This window comes from Gavialis gangeticus, unplaced genomic scaffold (genome assembly GCF_001723915.1).
Source record: "Gavialis gangeticus isolate Ggan-Ray unplaced genomic scaffold, GavGan_comp1, whole genome shotgun sequence".
In the NCBI taxonomy this organism is placed as follows: Eukaryota; Metazoa; Chordata; order Crocodylia; family Gavialidae; genus Gavialis; species Gavialis gangeticus.
The window spans coordinates 182,832,344-182,850,837 of NW_017729024.1; the positions used below are offsets into that span (position 1 = coordinate 182,832,344).

General features: G+C 39.2%; 1 protein-coding gene across 1 annotated transcript in view; it reads left to right on the forward strand.

Moving 5' to 3' along the window:
• TXNL1 (thioredoxin like 1) overlaps positions 1-17,023 on the forward strand; it is a 35,696-nt gene extending 18,673 nt beyond the window's left edge. Inside the window, exons 4-8 of the mRNA XM_019518173.1 lie at positions 3,998-4,120; positions 5,073-5,142; positions 5,741-5,913; positions 9,163-9,267; positions 16,768-17,023. Coding sequence (XP_019373718.1) covers positions 3,998-4,120; positions 5,073-5,142; positions 5,741-5,913; positions 9,163-9,267; positions 16,768-16,797 — 501 coding nt within the window. The 3' untranslated portion in view covers positions 16,798-17,023. The remainder of the gene's footprint in view (positions 1-3,997; positions 4,121-5,072; positions 5,143-5,740; positions 5,914-9,162; positions 9,268-16,767) is intronic.
• Positions 17,024-18,494: the final 1,471 nt, after the last annotated feature.

Genomic DNA, 18,494 nt, shown 5'->3' on the forward strand with positions numbered 1-18,494 from the left:
CTCCCTAAAAAGAGATCACTTATTTTTTTCCTGCCAGAAATATAAAAGCACTTGTTTGAATATGTTCTATTATTTCAAAGACTAGAACCTCTCATAGTCGGTAATTTGATAGCTATGGTGCAGTAGCATGATGGTTTGCAGTTAGCATTAGCAAATCTGGTGCATTAAATTTAACTCTGAAGAGTATCTGTGAAACCTAGAATTATGTTATTAAATGCAAAAACGCATCTTTTTGAATGTTAAGTACTTTAAATTCATAGCTAAATAGAGCCACACTCCACTACAAATACAAGCAGGTTACCTTTCCAGCTGAATCTTTCTTATGTAAATAAAGCACAGGAATATAGACCACTCAGATTTGCAGTAGTCCAATTACTCGTTGACTGTACCACAGTGTGCATTGCATCGAGATGTGAATGTAAATACTTATGCTAATAGATAATGTCACATTCTGAGTGGCAACATTGTAATGCAGAGCTATAAAAGGTTTTGCTTTTTGGCTTCACAGCCCCAAACACGTTAAAAATAAGTAAAATGAATGCAAAGTATGTAAGGTGGATGCTCTTCCTTTTTAATTAGAGAAAGTTCGTAAAATTAAGATTTTTTTCTAGGTTAAAATTAATTTGGTAACATTGAAGGCACACTGTTATGCGAACAGTTATAATTGGAGTCCAATTCTTTATTTGCATGCTGATTTCCAAAACCTTGACACTTAGGGTTGACATTTTTCTATTATGTAGGTTGGAGGTATCTGGGCAGTTTGAAACAAAAGTTTCAGGCTTATGAGTTAGCTAGGATGGGAGATTTCATGTTTTTCTGTGTGGTGCTGGAGCTTCTGGCAGAAAAGGGACTACCTTACCTTTTATAACAGTAGTTAAGACAACACTAAACTGAGAGACTGAGCATGTAGATTATCTTCAGTAATCTTTTGGCTATTTTGTGGGGTGGCAGGGAGATGTTCTACCATAAAATAATTTAAAAGAAACCTTGGTCATAAACAAGTGTTCATTTTCTACTGGGAGAATCACTGTTCTCTTGGGAGAAACTCAGAGTGTGCAGATATTCAAGCTTTTTCTCCTGGAGAAAAAATAGCCACTGGGAGGAAAATAGCTAGGAGCCAATGTGAGTTAAATTGCTCCCATCTCTCAGAAGACTGAATATCTGCATAGTTTCCCTTGGCTTTTAACTTTTCTTCAGGACCAAAAGGAGTTGATGTGGGGGAATTGCTCCCATACTTTCCCAAGACTGGAGTCATCAGTCTGGAGAAGGTAGAGGGATGTGGGGTGGGGGGGGCAGTGGCTATCCTCAACCCATAGACTGGGAGGGGAGGGAAGGGCAGCTGCCAGCTGCTTGCTGCTTACTCTGGTGTTCGAGTGCAGGATGAGGCCGGGGCATTTTGCCATGGTGGTAAGGTTCACAAGACTTGGAGCAGAGCAGGATGAGGCAGGATGCTGTCACAGCAGCGAGTCAGCTGGGCACTGGATGGCAAGGAGAAGGTGAAAAGCCTGGGAGCTGGGGATACAGAGGTGTTCCCCAAACCAAACACCTGATCCCTCTGGCTTTCAAATTGCTGTCCCCACTTCTCAGCTGAGTGATATAGAGAAAGGGGAAGCGAACAGGGAGCAGCACTTCCAGGCACTTTTTTTTTCATCTAGGGCTGTTGGAGGGGAACCTAATATATATTGTTTTTAGGACATTTTTTGTGTTGAAACCATAAATGCTAAGTAAATGTGTGCAAAAATGTAGACGGGGGTGAGCAATTATTTGGGCTGGAGGGCCACTTCAGGAGTCTTGGTGAGCTGTTGAACCAGAGGGCAGGGTGCTGACCCGGCTTTAGCCCTGTAACACAGCTGTTTACACCACCCCTGGGTGGGGAGGCAGCCGGAAAGATGCCAGTTGATCCTGTCTGGGCTCGTGTGTCCGACACCTACCACTGAGGGTGCCTGATGAAGCAGGTATGTGGGTGGGGGTCTCGCCGGAGACTGCTGGGACCCCACAGGTGGGGTGCACTCAGCCAGGTGGATGGGATGGGGCTGCGGGCAGGCAGGGAGTGGAACCAGTGGGCAGGCCTGGAATCATGGGGCCAAGGCAGAGACGTGGGGAGCGGCTCACACCTCTGCCCTGGGACTTGGCCCTGTGCTGTCCCTGCCCCACAATATGATCACTCCTCGTCTGTTCCTGTTCCCGGATGCCGCTCCCTGCCTGCCTGCAGCCCCATCCCATCTGCTTAGCTGAGTGTGCCTGCTCACGAGGTCCCAGCCTGGTCTCCATGGACACCCTGTCCGCTCCATCTGGCATCCCAGGCAGTAGGTGCAAGGCGGATGGTTTGGGGTACCTGATCAGCAAGGCTGGGTGTGTTGACAGCAGACATGCTGGTAGCAGCAGCCAGAAGTGTGAGGGTAGAGCGAGCCACCACTGCAGATGCTATCAGGAAGCTGAGTCCAACCACTGTACCACCCAGCCCTGTGGACTACAGCTCCTGGCCTGCCTGAGCGCCGCATGCAGGAATAGGTCAGGCTGTGCTCTGCCCCAGGTGGCACCTCTGTGCCTGGAGGCAATGGGACGGCCACATGCACTGCAGCCCAGGCTGCCCCATACACTTAGGCTGGGTGGGGTCCTGCCTTGTGCTGGATAAAATTGCCTGGTGGGCCATATTTTGCTCACCGCAGCGCAGATCATATCTTCAGTCAAAAGTTGTAGCCTAATGGTAACCTGTTGGTGTTCTCTCTTCATACTTCTTAAAGTGTGAAGAACCTTAGCAAGATTCTTTATATAAGAGAGCTCAGCTATGAAGAAATCTGGTATACAGTAAATATAGCAATTGTTGTTCTTTGCTGTTCTCAAAAAGGCTGGGGAATTCTTAACACCTGATAAGTCTTCATTAAATACCAAACCTGCTGGAAATGTGTGCTGTCTAGTCATCAAAGCCTTTTATGAAACTAGCAGTTTCTTTTTTTTTTTTTCTCCCAACCCTCCATGTGAAAGATAAAAAGACTAGCTTTGCAGATGGAGTCTAGAGCATATTGCTCCAAGTGTTACTAGACTGTTCTATTATGGTGTATGGTTTCTCTTTGAAGAGGTACACTTCTGGATTTTCCTACAAGAACATTAAAACTTAAGTTATAATCCCTGTCCTGAAACTGCATGTCAAAAAAGTTTTGGGGATACAGGTTTGATAAAGCAGTCAGAACACAGCCTCAGATAACTCTCTTTTCCCTGACTGAGATCTTAGTAAATATATGGTCCAGGGAATGTGTGGTTACAAATCTTGTAAATGGGGTGGCTGGGATGTTTATACAACTCATACAGTGGATGTACAGTAAAAACCTTGTAAATTTTGAAATGTGGGGGACAAATATTAGCAACTTTGAAATAAATGTGTTCAAAATAAATGTACACATGGGAGTTTACATGCATGTAAATTACTGTGGGTATATACAGACTTAGTTCACTCGCATGCAGGACTTACTAACTGATAAAGTAAGGAGTTATCCATGATCCCTTCAACCCCAGCCTTGCCCCCAAGGATGAACTAAGTCTATACATCCCCATAGGAATTTAGGTGCATACAAATTACTATTCATACATTTATATTGAACCTATTTAAAGTATTTCAAAGTTGGTATTTTTTTGGTTCCCTGCGTTTCAAATTAACGAGGCTTTCCTGGTCTAAGGGACCGGAAAACAGCTTCAGATGTAAAGGAGACATTTCAAATTATTTGCATGATAAGGCATACAAAAATGTATCCTTTCAGATGGGGAGTGGCAATAGTTTTGAGGTATCCAATACTTTGAACTATCAGATATCAAATGAATATGGTCTTACTGTAATGCCTTCATAATAAGGTTATTTTTTTTGTTTTAAAAACTGGGGAAGAGAGAAATACTGTTTCTTTAGATTTCATTCTGTTCATGATGAGAAGTTTTACTAGTTGACACATACTAGTGCTGTTGAGTGAGTTGAATTTCGGGTACTTAGTAACCCTTTCTCTTTCAGATGGATTTAATGCCATTTATTAATAAAGCCGGCTGTGAATGTCTTAACGAAAGTGACGAGCATGGGTTTGATAACTGCTTACGTAAAGACTCTACCTATCTGGAATCAGACTGTGATGAGCAGGTATGCTATGGGAGATTGGGGCTGGAGGGCTTTGTCCATGTGTGTCTTGCAATTTAGAATATCTGCTTCACAAAAACAGGTTTTCCTTTGTGTATTGGCTAACAGTTATTTCATTCTTGTTGGCTTATGGAAGCCAGAAGTGTAAGGGGAAGGAGAAATAAGTAAAAACTGTGTGAGAAAACTATAATAGCTTTTCTCATTTTCTGTTTTTGGTTAAACCAAAATGCTGAGTACCAGAGCTTTTACCAGCAACCTTACAACAGCCAGCTGTAAAGACAGTTAAAACATTAACATCATAGACTTAAAGTAGTAAAACAGTTCTGTTTTTCAATTCACAGTACCTTTTTTAAAGGAGGTAAGGAGTAAATAGTTTTACCCTACCTATGACGTTTCAAAAAAAGGATAGAAATAGTCTGTTAGATGCACTGAAAGCATAGAGCAAATACTTTAATATGTGCTTGGTATTATCAACAGAATTCTAAATTGTCTAGAGCCTTTCAGGGAATGAAATGTGTTGGGGTTAGCTTGACCTTTAGGCTTCAAGCTTTTCATTCCTGAAAACTTGTGCGTGTTGTTTTGGGGTGTCTGCAGGGCCACTTTTAGGTACCTTAGATGTAGCATCTAGATATGGAGCTACCCAAAAGTATGAGCCTAATCAGATACCATGAGCAAGATTTTCTAGGCTGAGGACTTTGATTTTTAGATACCTACTTACTCTTACATCTGACTACAAGCTTCAGGTTTCTGGTGAAATGGCATTCAGCGAAGGCTTTTTGCTTGAGCAGTATTAAATGATAGTTATGTTTTAATTGTTTTACGGAAGGATTCACATTTTGCCATTTCCTGTGAATTAATAAGAATTTTCACTTATTTTCATTTAGTTAACTATTGCTTTCTGTTTGAAAGTGTCCTGGATTCAGGAATGCCTCGTGCTTTTTTTTTTTCTCCACAGCTGCTTATTACTGTAGCTTTTAGTCAGCCTGTCAAGCTTTATTCTATGAAGCTTCAAGGACCAGATAATGGTGAGTAATGTGCATCTGTTTGTTCACACAATAAACTTGCTCCCAATTAGTTTCCATTTTATACAGTTTTTAGTGGGTGTCCAGATTTTAACTAGACTTTTAAGTATCCAAACCCTAATTGCGGCAGTACCTGTTTTCTGAGCAGTATGATTATTATTTGTAAATACCACATTGTCACAGCAAAGGCAACTAATTTTGGCAGCTTTGTCCCCAGATCCTGGTGCTCTCTGGAAATCCTTCAGCATCTTCACTGAAATACTAAAAACAGGGGTTAATAAAATGGAAGACATAATCAGTAGAGTAACCGTGCCCATTCTTTGTTGCATGTAGTTTAAAACATCTTTTGTTTTTGCTAGGTCACAGGTGCTTGCTTATACTGACAGTGCATGGTATGAAAGGTGAACATGCTTAAAAATTATTTAAGATGAAGCTATAATTACTATATTTCTTTTTTAGGTGGCAAAGTAAAAAAAAGATTTAAATTACCACCAGGTGGTAGTATGTAACAAACCAATATTGTCTCCCCTAAAATATTTTTGGAATCTTATATTTGTAAAAAGTGGCTCAATCACTTAAAATTGAAAATTTCTTAACACAGGTCAAGGTCCTAAGTATGTAAAAATCTTTATAAACCTCCCACGATCAATGGATTTTGAAGAGGCTGAGAGAAGTGAACCAACCCAAGCCCTGGAACTAACACCAGATGACATTAAAGAGGATGGTATTATCCCACTTCGCTATGTAAAGTTTCAGAATGTTAACAGTGTAACTGTAAGTAAAGCTTTCTCTCCAGTTTCATACAGACTAATATAAAACTTTCAAAACATTTAGGGCAAAATTGAAAATTGAATTAAAGATTTGAATAAGGCATATGAAAGTCCAGAATATCTGTGCATTAATGACCAGCTCAGGTTCATAGACCCCCAGGACTGAAAGGGACTTCATAGGCAATCTGACCCAATCCTGTGCAGATATGATACTCTTAAATCGTCCTTATATAATCCTTATCCAACCTATCCTTGAAAGTAGCCAATGAAGAAGACTTCCCAGCTTTCCTGGACAGTCTGTTCCACTGCCTTGTTGTTTTAACAGGAATGGAGTTCTTCTTGGAGGTCTAATTTAAATCTGCTTTGTTGCAATTTAAAGCTATTGCTTTGTGTCCTGCCTTCTGCAGCAAAGGAAACGGTGCTTCTCCATCATCTTTATAGCAGCATTTCATTTGAAGGCTGCTATTACATCTTCCCTTGATTGCCTTTTCAAGTTAAACATGTCTAGTTCTGTCAGCCTTTCTCATATTCCTTGCCATCAAGCCCCTTTATCATTTTTTTTCATCTGCCTGTGGACCAGGGGTGGGCAAAACACAACTCTCAGACCAGATCCAGCCTGCCAAGGGGGTTCTATCTGGCCTGCAGTGGGTCCCTTGGCTCTGCCTGGCCCAGGAATGGGGAGCAGCCCAGGCTGTGGCACATGCAGCCAGTTTCACCCAGGCATGCAGTGAGGTAGAGGTGGCACAGTGGCCTGAATCAGTTTCCTGGCAGCCTGCACTGCAGCAGCTTATTTTGGCTGACAGCTGCTGCCTGGGGACACTAGATGGAGTGGGCAGGCAGGTGAGGTCTCCATATGGACTGGCCCAGGACCCCCTCAGGCAGGGTGCACTCAGCCAGATGGATGGGATGTGGCCTTAGGTACACAGGCAGGGAGCAGGGCTGTGGCTGGGATCGCAGGAAGGTTACAGTGCAGGGCCGGAGCCTAGGGTGTAGCCCTGATACACTTCCCACACATGCCTGCCTGCAGAACTGGTGCCTGTCGCGGGGATGTGGGGAGCGGATCATAGGTCTTCCCTGAGCCCCAGCCCCATGCTGTTACTTCCCCACAATCCCAGCCCTGCCTGTCCTGCACCCAGACACTGCTCACAGGTCCCTGTGGATCCATTCAGTTCACCTGGCTGAGCATGGCCTTCCTGAAGGGGTCCCAGGCCGATCTTGTTGGAGACCACACCTGCCTGTTCTGTCAGGCACCCCAAGGCTCATCAATTGCCCCTCTCCCCCACTGTGCTGGGTCAGCACTGCCCTCTTTCCTGCCTCCCTCCTAAGTCTGCAACAGCTCACCAAAACTCTGTAAGTGGCCTAAAATGTCGAGCTCAGAACTGCAACCGTCACTGTTAAGATAAAGACAGATATATCTGTCTGATTTGAGCTCCCAGCCATCATTACTTTCTGTGCATTTCTTTACTTTTTAAAAGCAATGTAGTATGCCAGACTCCCCCCTTTTGCAGATACTAATACACTGTTGTTATCTCAGTCGCTTCTTGCTAAATTGAACATACCAAGTTCCTTAGTCTCTCCAAGGCATTTTTTCCAGACTCTAAATCATTATTGTAGCTCTTTTCACCATTTTCTTTGGGTTTTTTCTCTCTCCTTTTTTTTTAATATAGAGGAAAAAAAAGAGGAGGAGAGGATTGTATTAGCGCTCTGGCAGATTTTTATGCTCCAAATTCATCAGCATGTTTATCCACTGTGATCCCTAAATTTCTTCAGGCAATGCTTTTCAAGATACATTTTCCAATTCCATAGGCTTGGAACTATGAAATACTGTGCAACTCTTAAGCAGTGTATTGTATACAGGGCTGTCCCTAGGGGGTGCGAATCAGGGCAACTGCCCCGGGCCCCGCGGAGCCGGGCAAAGCGGCACGGGTACCACTTGGCACCCCACCCCTGCTGCCGAATTCAGCGTGTCCAGACCTGCAGTTGTGTGCATGTGAACAGTCTTCTTGCATCTATAGGATTATTTGTTGTCTTTTAAGTTACATACAAGTACTTGCAGGGTCCTCAGTATTCATCAGAATAATCAAAGACACCAACCTAATATATTACCACACTTCAGCACCATGTCCTATACTCTGTTCTGCTGCTTCTGTCCTCCTACAGTTAGATTTCTTCATAACTCTTACTAGCCTAGATTCTGTCCTTTCAGATTATTCAGGCCCTAGAGCAATGGTTTTCAACCAGGGTGCCCACCCCAGGTGCCTTGATGCCCTTTCAAAAATGCCAGAGGTTCCACACAATTTTAGCACAAACATGATTCACGAGATAAACCAATTTCCAATAGAAATGTGTAGTTAGCGTCTTTTTGAGTTCTTTGCAACAGAAAAACTGCTTTATTTTTCTGTGATCAAAAAAGAGTGAAAACTAAGAGCTTGCATCTTCAGGGGGGTACCTCAAGTTTATCCAAGGTGCTTTGACTCTCTAAAAAGATTGAGAACCACTGCCTTAGAGGAAAAATCAGCTTTGTGGTAGTTGAAAATAATTTTAAAGCATTATTTCTACTGCCTGTGAAATGGAGCCATGCATCCATGGTATTCAAAGACAGACATATGCATTCCCCCTTCAATCTGCCATCACTCCAATCACTTGGAGGTAAGGCACCAATGGCTGCTTTCCTGCAAGGCAAAGTCAGGAAAGCCATGAGGTCTGTCCCAGTCCTCGAACTCCTCTTCTGCCTTCCTGTGTCTTCTAGCCCCAACTCCTTGTCAGTTTCCCCTCTCTACAAAAAATATTGTGTGTTTTTTTGCCTGCTTTAAAAGTTGTCTTAATTTTAAAGTTAAGTTAAACCAAATTAGCAATGACTATATAAATTGGCATTAACTCTTTGAAAAGGAATATTTTGAATTTTTCTAATGGGGATTATGAATTCTAATGGGGAATTCATAATCCATCCAGCAAAGCACTCAGAACAATGTAAATTCCATATAGAATTGCTCTTGAATTTAGCAAATACCAAATATTGGAAGAACTTCCTGTGTTGTCAGCTACAGATCTCCCTTGTGTTGGCAACATGAAGGCAGGAATCTTTCTTTTAATGGGGTTAGGGCGGTGGTAGGGAGTCTGAATTTGGATTGTACTGCTGAAGTTATCTGTTGTCCTGGCCTCACTGTTTCTAAAGATTTGGGGAAATGGCAATGCTTCCTTTAAGGGAAAGACTATTTGCATACATTACATCTATTGTTTTGTCCTTTGTTAGTTATTTGTCCAATCAAATCATGGCGATGAAGAAACAACAAGAATTACATATTTTACCTTTATTGGAACTCCAGTCCAGGCAACAAACATGAATGACTTCAAGCGAGTAAGTGGTGTTAATTTTGAAATGCAGATTTTAAGTTTTTAATAAAAAGTCATTAATTGAAAAATCCACTTTAGTTGATGTTTTATAATTCCACTTCTTGACTTAAAGTAACTCTTGCACCTTTCAGAACAACGCCTATTTATCTTAAACTGAAGTGCTTACTCTGATACTATTTATGAAGTGTGTGGCTATCATTAAATTGGAACGCTCCAGCAGTGTAAAATAAGAACATGAGAGAGAAAGATAAACGGCAGCAGTAACCACTTGAGGAATAGATGCAAAAATCGTTTTTAATATTTGCAGCGTTTCAAATGGGATATTGTCCTATGTCTTCATGATAGTTAGTTTCTGGAAATACCATTGCACAGAGGAAAACAGTATGCAGGAGTCAGCTGAAAAGAATCTTGACCAGACAATTTTGTCTTATTGATGATATTAAGCAGGCATATGAGAGCTTCTATTTTTACACTAACCAGTGTATTTAATCCTTATGCAATTTTATAATGTAATTTTTAAGTTCTTCTAGTATAACTTAAAAACATTTTATTCCTAAGGAAATTCTATTAAGCTATTCTTTGGTATCTGCTCCTGGAGAGCCTCAATCAAACTGAAAATGGGGATTTTGAAATCTTAATAAAAAGAGTCCTTAATAGGCAATTAACTTGAGATAAGATGATTATAACTCTTTCACCTTATCTCCATCTCACACTAACTAGATAAAATTACTTGTCTTCTGTCAGTGAACTATTTAAACTTTTTAAGGTGATAACATCACAGTTATACTCACAACATAATTCCTTTAAAACAAGTATGTTTGGCATAAGAAGTTAAGGGCTTCTATTTGCCAAGATTTCATTTATTTAAAAGTCTTGATAAACCTTCCAGTCCTATTCTTGGAAACCTTTGATAAAACTCTTGCAAGGATTTATTGATAAACTTGTATCCCATTGCTTTAAATAGGTTTCTGCAAAAAAAACTAATTGGAGTTTAACAGTTTGACAGTTTTTATCTTATAGCAAAACCTGAAAAGACTTGCTAAAAAAGCTGTCTTAATAAATGTACTAGGAGTGATCGGATTTACAGCTTATAGTGGTTTAATGCAATCTTTTCTTTTCAGTTGTTAAAAGGAGAAGAAATGTGTAGATTAGAAGTATCAAAATATTAGAAGTGTCTTGATTACTCGGTGTAAATGGCAATTTTTAAAAACATTTCAATTCCTCCTTCCTCCCTGCCTTGTAGTTATATCACAGCAGGGTAGTGACTACTGTCAAGAATGGGGTCAATATTTATTATAACCTTCAGAAGTTCACAAGATTCTGGAAATATTTTTTACAGTGAAAACTTTGTAGGCTTGGTCTCCATTCAAAGGGAAGCATTAACTGCTAAAGGAATTGGATTTGAGTTGAAAGCTAAAACTGGACCTGCAGGATTTTAAAAACACCAAGGGGATTTTTTTGGTTGTTAGGTTTTTACTTTTTTACCTATAAATGATAGCAACTGCATTTTACACATGAACAATCCTCATTGGTGAACGTTTGTTCAGGGAAGGGTTTCAAACTTCTTCACTGGTAGGACTGAGCTTCCACAATAGAAAACTTCATTAAAAAATTAAGTTTTACATTTTAAGGTTGCACATTTCCACAGCTTTGCCCAACTGGTGTATCTTAACCTTTAAGCCTGTATGTTATTTTATGAGTAGCTTCCAGTGATCTTTTTAATGAAGTCATGTACACTGAATCCCCACTCTTTGTCCTTTATAAAATGGCAAAAGCACCTAGAACAAGCAGCTAGAAAAAACTGGTTTGGTTGGGGGAATCTACACATCAGTTCCTGGCTCTGTGAAGCTCAGGTTTTTAAACCTAGAAAAGCTCCTGTAGATGTTGGTAAATACCAAGCCAGTTCCACTGACTTGCACGTGTATGTGATACAGTAAAAGGAATGCATACTTCATAATAGCAGAGAGGTGTATATTTGTGTCCCTATGTGACTTCTTTTTAGAAAGGTGTAGGAAACTTTAAATGTACCATTATCAAAGGAACATAAAGGTGAACACTTTAAGTGAGAGAATGAATTAAAGGGACTAATTCAGAACAGATTTAAGCTGGGGGCAGTAGTAGATGCACTGGAGGGTAAAGCTAGGGTTCAGAGAGACCCAAGCAGCAGGTCTGCAGGAAAGGACCTGGGGCTTACAGTGGACAGTAAGCTGGATATGAGTCGCCAGTGTGTCCTTGTTGCCAAGAAGGCTAACAGCATACTGGGCTGAATTAGTATTAGTGTTACCAGAAGATTGAGGGGAAGTGATTCTTCCCCTCTGTTCAGCACTGATGAGGCCACATCTGGAGTACTGTGTTCAGTTTTGGGACCTCCCACTACAGAAAGGGTGTGGACAAATTGGAGAGAGTCCAGTGAGGGCAATGAAAATGGTTCAGAGGCTGGGGCACATGACTTTTGAAGAGAGGCTCAGGGAACTGGGTTTATTGGCTGCTGACAAACGTGAATCCCACCCCCCCTTTAATTTCCCAAATATGTATTTTTTACATTCTCTCATTAAATAGTTTACTTGATATGTGGGATTTTCATAGTTTCATAAATGTTAGGGCCTGGAAGGGACCTTACAGATAGTTAACTCCAGTCCCCCTGCACTTGGGCAGGAAAGACTGCTGGGATCAGATGACCACAGCAAGATGGGCATCAAGATTTTATGTATATCTTGTATGTATATAATCAGTCTGGAAGATTTAAATCTTCCTCTGTTGTTTCTAACCTATTTATGACAGACATTTTGCAATTTTACTGCAAAACCATACTGTTCTATTAATTTAGTGCTGGAAATTATTTTTATTCATTGGTAAAATATACTGAATAAAGTTTAACTAAATCTTTTTTGGTTCCACTTCTTGTGCGCAGTTACCTTCATTACACCTTTCTATTTTCATCTCTGCTTCACTCACTAGTCTTAACTTTGGTTCTAACTGCCCCTCACTTTTCACCTAACTTTATAGTTATAGAAATAGTTATGTTGTAGGTCTACACATTCTCATAAATTCTGTTCCTGATAGAAAATACTCCTTCCTCTTCTTTTCATTTCTCATCTTCTGTTGTCCTAATACTTTTTTTTTAACTTAAATAATAGTCAAGCAAAGGTAATCTTATTTCGAGTATTAATAACAACAAATATGCCACAAAAAATGCTTTCAATCAGTTAATGTGTTTGCCCAAAAAAGGTAGCCAGTATTTAAAAAAACAAGTGTGGTGTACGTCTTTCTCTGAAACTCAGCAGAGCCACTAGCAGAAGCATCTCAAAAGTAATTTCATCAGGAATTCATTGGAGTACGTGGATGCAGCTATTCATTTACAGTCAATTGAACAAAACGATACCAAACAAATAACTCCTTCTGAAGGAGTAGCTACTGCTTCTCTTTTCACAACTGAACTGTAGCCTGTGAGAAGTGTAAACTTGACTTCAAAACAAATTTTTAGTACAAAGTAGGTGCACTGAATTATGGTGAGTGGCTGGGGAGATGGGAGAGACTTTTTGCCCTGGCTAAGTAGAGTGGTCCTGAGCAGCCAGAGAGTAAATTTACTTGAATTTTCTTTTGAATTCGCTGCATTATAAACAAAAAACCAAAAAAAAACCCAACCAACAACAACAAAAAAACCATTTTGGTTGCTTGCTTTAACAGCCATCTTTATAAATAAAAGTGGTGTGTAGGATGTGTGGTAGTAATGGGAATTAAACGTCATGGATATGTTGGTACTTAAGATTTTACTTTTCTACCAACATGAGGTGCGTATTCGTTTGAACTACTCAATCTGTAATGCAGACTAAATTACTGTAGCTGATTAATTTTAAAATGTTTTACACCACATACTTTTCCTAGGCCAAATTGCCCTGTTAACCAGACCAGTAAAAGCAGTAAATATTTCAAGGATGTGGGTTTATTTTATTTCCTATTAGTTCTCTAGAGTTTAGGTAACTTGTTACTGAATCTTGTGATGATTTGCAGGCTTTTTTTTTTTTTTTAAAGAAACTTTTATTTGATATCAAAAATGCTTTTAACCTGCTGTGCATTGTTATACTCATTATTAACAGAAGTAAAGAACCTTTACAACAAGTAACATAGGCTGCTTGCAGAATTTTTTTTTTAAGTGCTCTTTACCGGAAGAATCAGCGCATTACTTTAACCTGCCTCTGCAGCATCTGTAAAGATCCAGTGCTTCAGTCAGGCTTTTTGGTACTTATGTAATAGCTGATTGTATCGGCTGTAGCTGGAAGTACCAAAATAGCCCCATTAATGTGCCTGATTTTTACAGACGCTGCGGAGCCAGATTAAAGTAATGCGCTGCCTCTTCTGGGCATGTATGGGGCTCGGCATGGGAACGTGCTGAGTTTAAAGTAAAGCACCATTCTTCTTTCGGGTTTCTTTTGGTTTCCTTTTCTTAATGTCTGCAAGCACCTGTTTTAGGGTGGGGACTGATGCATGTGAAAAAAAATTTCCTCTCCCCTTTCCCTCTAGTCCTTCCCCCCCCCTTGAAGTAGTATAGCTTTTTCTTTTGTCTCAATGCTACTCATTTGCACTCCAAGCTGCTTCTTGTAACATTTTGTTTGTTTATTTTTCAGCTTAACTTCCCAACCCCAAAGAACTAAAAATGCAGAAGAACTATAATTTTTTTAATTGATCTTGTCTCACACTGCTCCCCTTCTTGCTTCCTCTGCTCATCTAGTACCTGTCTCTCCTTTCCCACAATCTCACCAATGGTACAAGAGCCTTCTCCTCTGCAGCTTCTGTCATCTGGAACAGCCTTCCCGTGTGTCTCCTTCTCATCAGCTATTTTTTTTTGATCTCCTATCTTAAAAATATGATCTTTTATCACCTTGTTTTTTGATTTCCATCCTTTTGTTATCCTTAAAACTAGCTGCCTTAAAGATTTGCCATGAAGCATTTTTCCACCTGTTTTGTGTAACATGCTCTGTCTTGTATTTCATTCTTCAAAGCAGTTTGAGATGCAGCTTTTAAAAGACTGCAAAGTATTGTACTTCATTTTCTTTCTTTTTATGTGAGTTTAATGGGGTATAACAATTACATCATCATACCATATTATTTCTGTCAATGGTAAGGATAACCTCTGGCTTCTTAATTTCTGATTTCTGTTTCAAAATGTACAAATTGAGCGCACTACATAAATTGACTAGTTGGTTAGCATTTTACATAAATACAGTATTCTGAGCGACTCCCTGCTGTTTTTAGACTGTTGTGAAGTAGTCAGGGAATTTGATTTTTTTAATTTTATTTCCAAACATTTTGTATTAGGTTACAATTGCATAGCCTTCTTCAGATCTGAAGTCTTAACAAGCAACTGCCATATGGGTTATCTTAAAAACAATGACAGGGAGATAGACCAAATGCTCATGGAAAGAATAGCAGTATTTGTGTAGTGTAAATTCTTACAGCTGTTCTGTATTTGGATTGGGAGCAAATGAATCTCTTTGGCCCATGATGACAAAATATCCATACTGGCATGCTTAACTTTTGCAGATAATACACATGGGAGTGTTGACAATTTCCACCTCTGACTGGTATAGATTTATTTTTTGATTGATGTTATATACCTGCTAACATCTTTAATCTTTAATATATTGGTGTTTTCATGCTTAATGCATATCTGAACACTGCTTGGTGCTTAAGAAACACAACCAAACAATAAATATTACCCTCTCACTTATTTGCCAAGTTTAATCTTATATTTTTAACTTGACTTAATGGAATCTTAACCCAAGTAAATGGACTATTTCTTTTCTGCACTTTTGGATTTTATTTTCTGGACTGGAATTGTTCTAGCTTTAAGCACTAGGCCTCACAACTCTGTAAATATACTCCTGACCATCAGCTCTTGGAGGAGGAGGAGATGATAATGACAGCTCTTACATAGCTCTTTCCATCAGATCTCCAAGCACTTTTCAAAGTAGGTCAGTCAGCATGTCTCCTAGAGCAGTTGCAGCTGAGTAGTGAAAGCCTTTGGCCATTCCCCCTGGGGGCAGAGGAGGGGGCAGGAGTGAGACCAGGCATAGATTATGGGGTAGGCTGTGTTCCTCACTGACATCCTGGGAGAAGTCAGTTCCTCCTGTCTTGCCTTGATAAATTGTTTCAGCCAGTAGTAAAGGATGGAGCTTTACGAATCATGCCAGGCAAGGGCCTGTCCTTAAGATCCAGTGAACCACAGTGAGAATCATCCTCTTAACACATTTTACCCCAGGAGTCAATTTATTAAAATACATTTTTACTTCCTAGAAATATCAGTGTCACCATTGCTCATAATAATCTCAAGTAATGAAGTGTAAAATTGGGCTTATTAAACAATGTGGCTTTATTAGAAACATAGGATTTAACAGTTTCAAAACCCTTTCCTAATTGGACTCCTGGCAAAACCTTGTCGGGTAAGTAAGTATTTTCAACTCGGAGGGAGAAATGGGGCATGTCTGTAAATCAAGAGGCCAAACTGATGTTAGAAAGTTCCATCTTCCAGTCTGGTACAGTGATCATTAAATCAGTTTATTCTCCCACCTCTCGCCCCCTGGCTAATAACTACTTACTGTCTTGGGTTACAAGACACCAGATTTAAAAGTGCTTCTCCTCTGCAAAGTGACTAAAAATGGTTCCATCTTAACAATGGATCTGCTCCCTGTGTCTTGTATCAACTCATCTTAGCCAAGTAAGTCTGATTCTGTTTCATTCTGTGCAGAAACAGGATTAAGGTCCAGTCAGCTGCCTCTGTGCCACCTTATGGAGGTAACAGGGTTGCACAGAAATTGGAGGGCTAATCCATGTTCCAAAAGGTCATTACTTGCTGGTGATGTGCAAGAAGAAAATAATCCAGTTTGACTGGTTCATGATTTAAGTTTGCAGATCTGGAATTGGAAGCTTCTTACCCATACACCAAATCTGTTTGATACAGCAGTAATTAAGCAAAACTGGGAGGCTCCTATAGGCCATTTTTAGTTACTTTTCAGTGTTGAATTGTATTACAATGCAAAAATTCCTGATCAAGACCTCCTATCTTTAATGTATACATAGTTGCAGGAAATGAAAAGCTAATTGGGGTATGAGTACAAAAGGGAGGGGCTTGTTGCAGTCTTCAAGAAGAGTATTTTTTTTTACATTGTATTTGGCTCTGACCCTTCATATGTACCTTGTTTGGTGTATATTTTTAATAGTGTGGGCTGTTTTGTATTGCAGTTACTATTTCCTAACTTGTCTCAAAAGAGATCTTGCTTTGCTATCTGGATTAATACTAGAAAACAGGATTCTCTCACATGCATTCCATGTCCAACTTAATTCCAGGAGTGATTTACAGCTCCCTCTACTGCCAGCATTAAGATGCATGCTGAAAAATGAATATAGTTGAAAATTTAAGAGCACTTAAATTACTAAGGGCTATTACATTTTTTTTGTGCGATTGCAAACATACATTAGTAGTTATCTTCTATTTTTCTTTTATCAGGTAGTAGGCAAGAAAGGAGAGAGTCACTAAGATGGAAAAGACACTGGAAGGCCTTATTTCAATCAAATGAGATCTTCAGTTTATCTCCAGCTCCTGGATAATTGCTTGACCGTAGCCAGAGACTGTCAATCTGTTTCATTTAATGTCATTATCAATAAATCATTGCTTTTGTTGAGATGGAGTTTCAGAGTGTGTTTCTGTTGTAATCTTGGTACATGTATTTGTAAATAAAATTCATGAATTTTGCCAAGTTTAATTTTGTCATTCTAGTAACTAAAGCTTTTTCAATGTTTGTTTAATTTAAATTTCAAAACTGGACTGACTTATCTTTAAAAACAGAAGACTTAACATAGTCTGCATTTGTTTAATTAGTTCAAAATGTCAAATTTACGTAAAACATCCTTGGCTTTCTGAAAGTACATTTTAAAAAGAAAATCCAGAGCTGGCTTGTAATAAGCCTCTGCTAATTTATGATCAGTGTTCACATAATACAGGCACATTATTCCCAAAAGGGAATAATTTTTTCTATTTGGAAGTCTCCATTTTACCTTTCCAAAATGAGGGTGAGGGAAGCATGTATCAGGTTACTGTTGCTTCAACATCAACTTAACTGTAATTGTCAAAAATGACACAGTGGTAGTAAGATACAGTTCAGTACAAATTAGTTGGCATAATGATCTCTTGCTACTATTTTGAAAGCTATATTCCCAGTTTTATAATAAATGTTGAGCTTATTAGCCAGGCAAATGAACAAGGACACAGTGCAGGTGATAACCAAATGCTTTTGATACCTTTAAGTTGACAAGATACCTCTGTTTACTGCTATGTTTTATTGGGCATTGTGTCCTGTCTCTGAATCTTGATATAGAAGTGCTCATGGTAGATAAGGTTATTGTGTTTTAATCTGAATTCTTTAAAAGTATTGTAGTCTATGCTCAACTGCTTAAACCCCTTCAGTAAATTTCCCTGGAAAAGTGCCCTAAGTCATTTTAATAAATCATGCATTGATCAGCACTGTGTACATACACAGTGCTACATAAATTCCTAGGAAGTTTTACAAAGTGTTTTAATTGGCATAATTAGTTTCTTTGTAAAGTTAAATTTGTTACATTTCTAATTGCAATAAATCCCAATAAGAATTAAATCCTGTTCTAATTGGCATTGTTTTCTTTAACACAGTAGGGATTCTTCCTTTCTGGCCTGGCAGATTTACACATTAATACCAAGCTAACTTTCTGTGCAGAGATATTTTCTTTCAAGAGAAAGTCTGGGATTGTGCAGAAAACCATACTTTTTTCTTTTTTACGTGAGGCACTTTCTTAATGTACTGCTACATACCCATGTTTACTCACCTGTCTGTATTGCACATATTTGAAGGTATTTACTAATGCCTCAATTTTCTTTTGTAATTCCTAAATATTTTGTTTAAATGGGGGTTATGAGGCACATAAGTGACACTGTATATAGAATTTAAAATCATTTTTAAATATAATTGAGGGCAATATGAACAACTGTTCCTGTTTATAATTTTGTACACTTAACTACCTTTTGGGTTATTGTTGAAGTGCCTCATCTTAAGTATTGCTTACCTCATACTATTTATACCTGAAAGAATTTGATAACTTAGTGATTCTCATCTTTGTAAAAGATTAGTTAGATTTATATTGTTTACAAGACTTTTCTGTGACATCACTGGTTGCATAGTGCATACCTTCCGTAATTATACT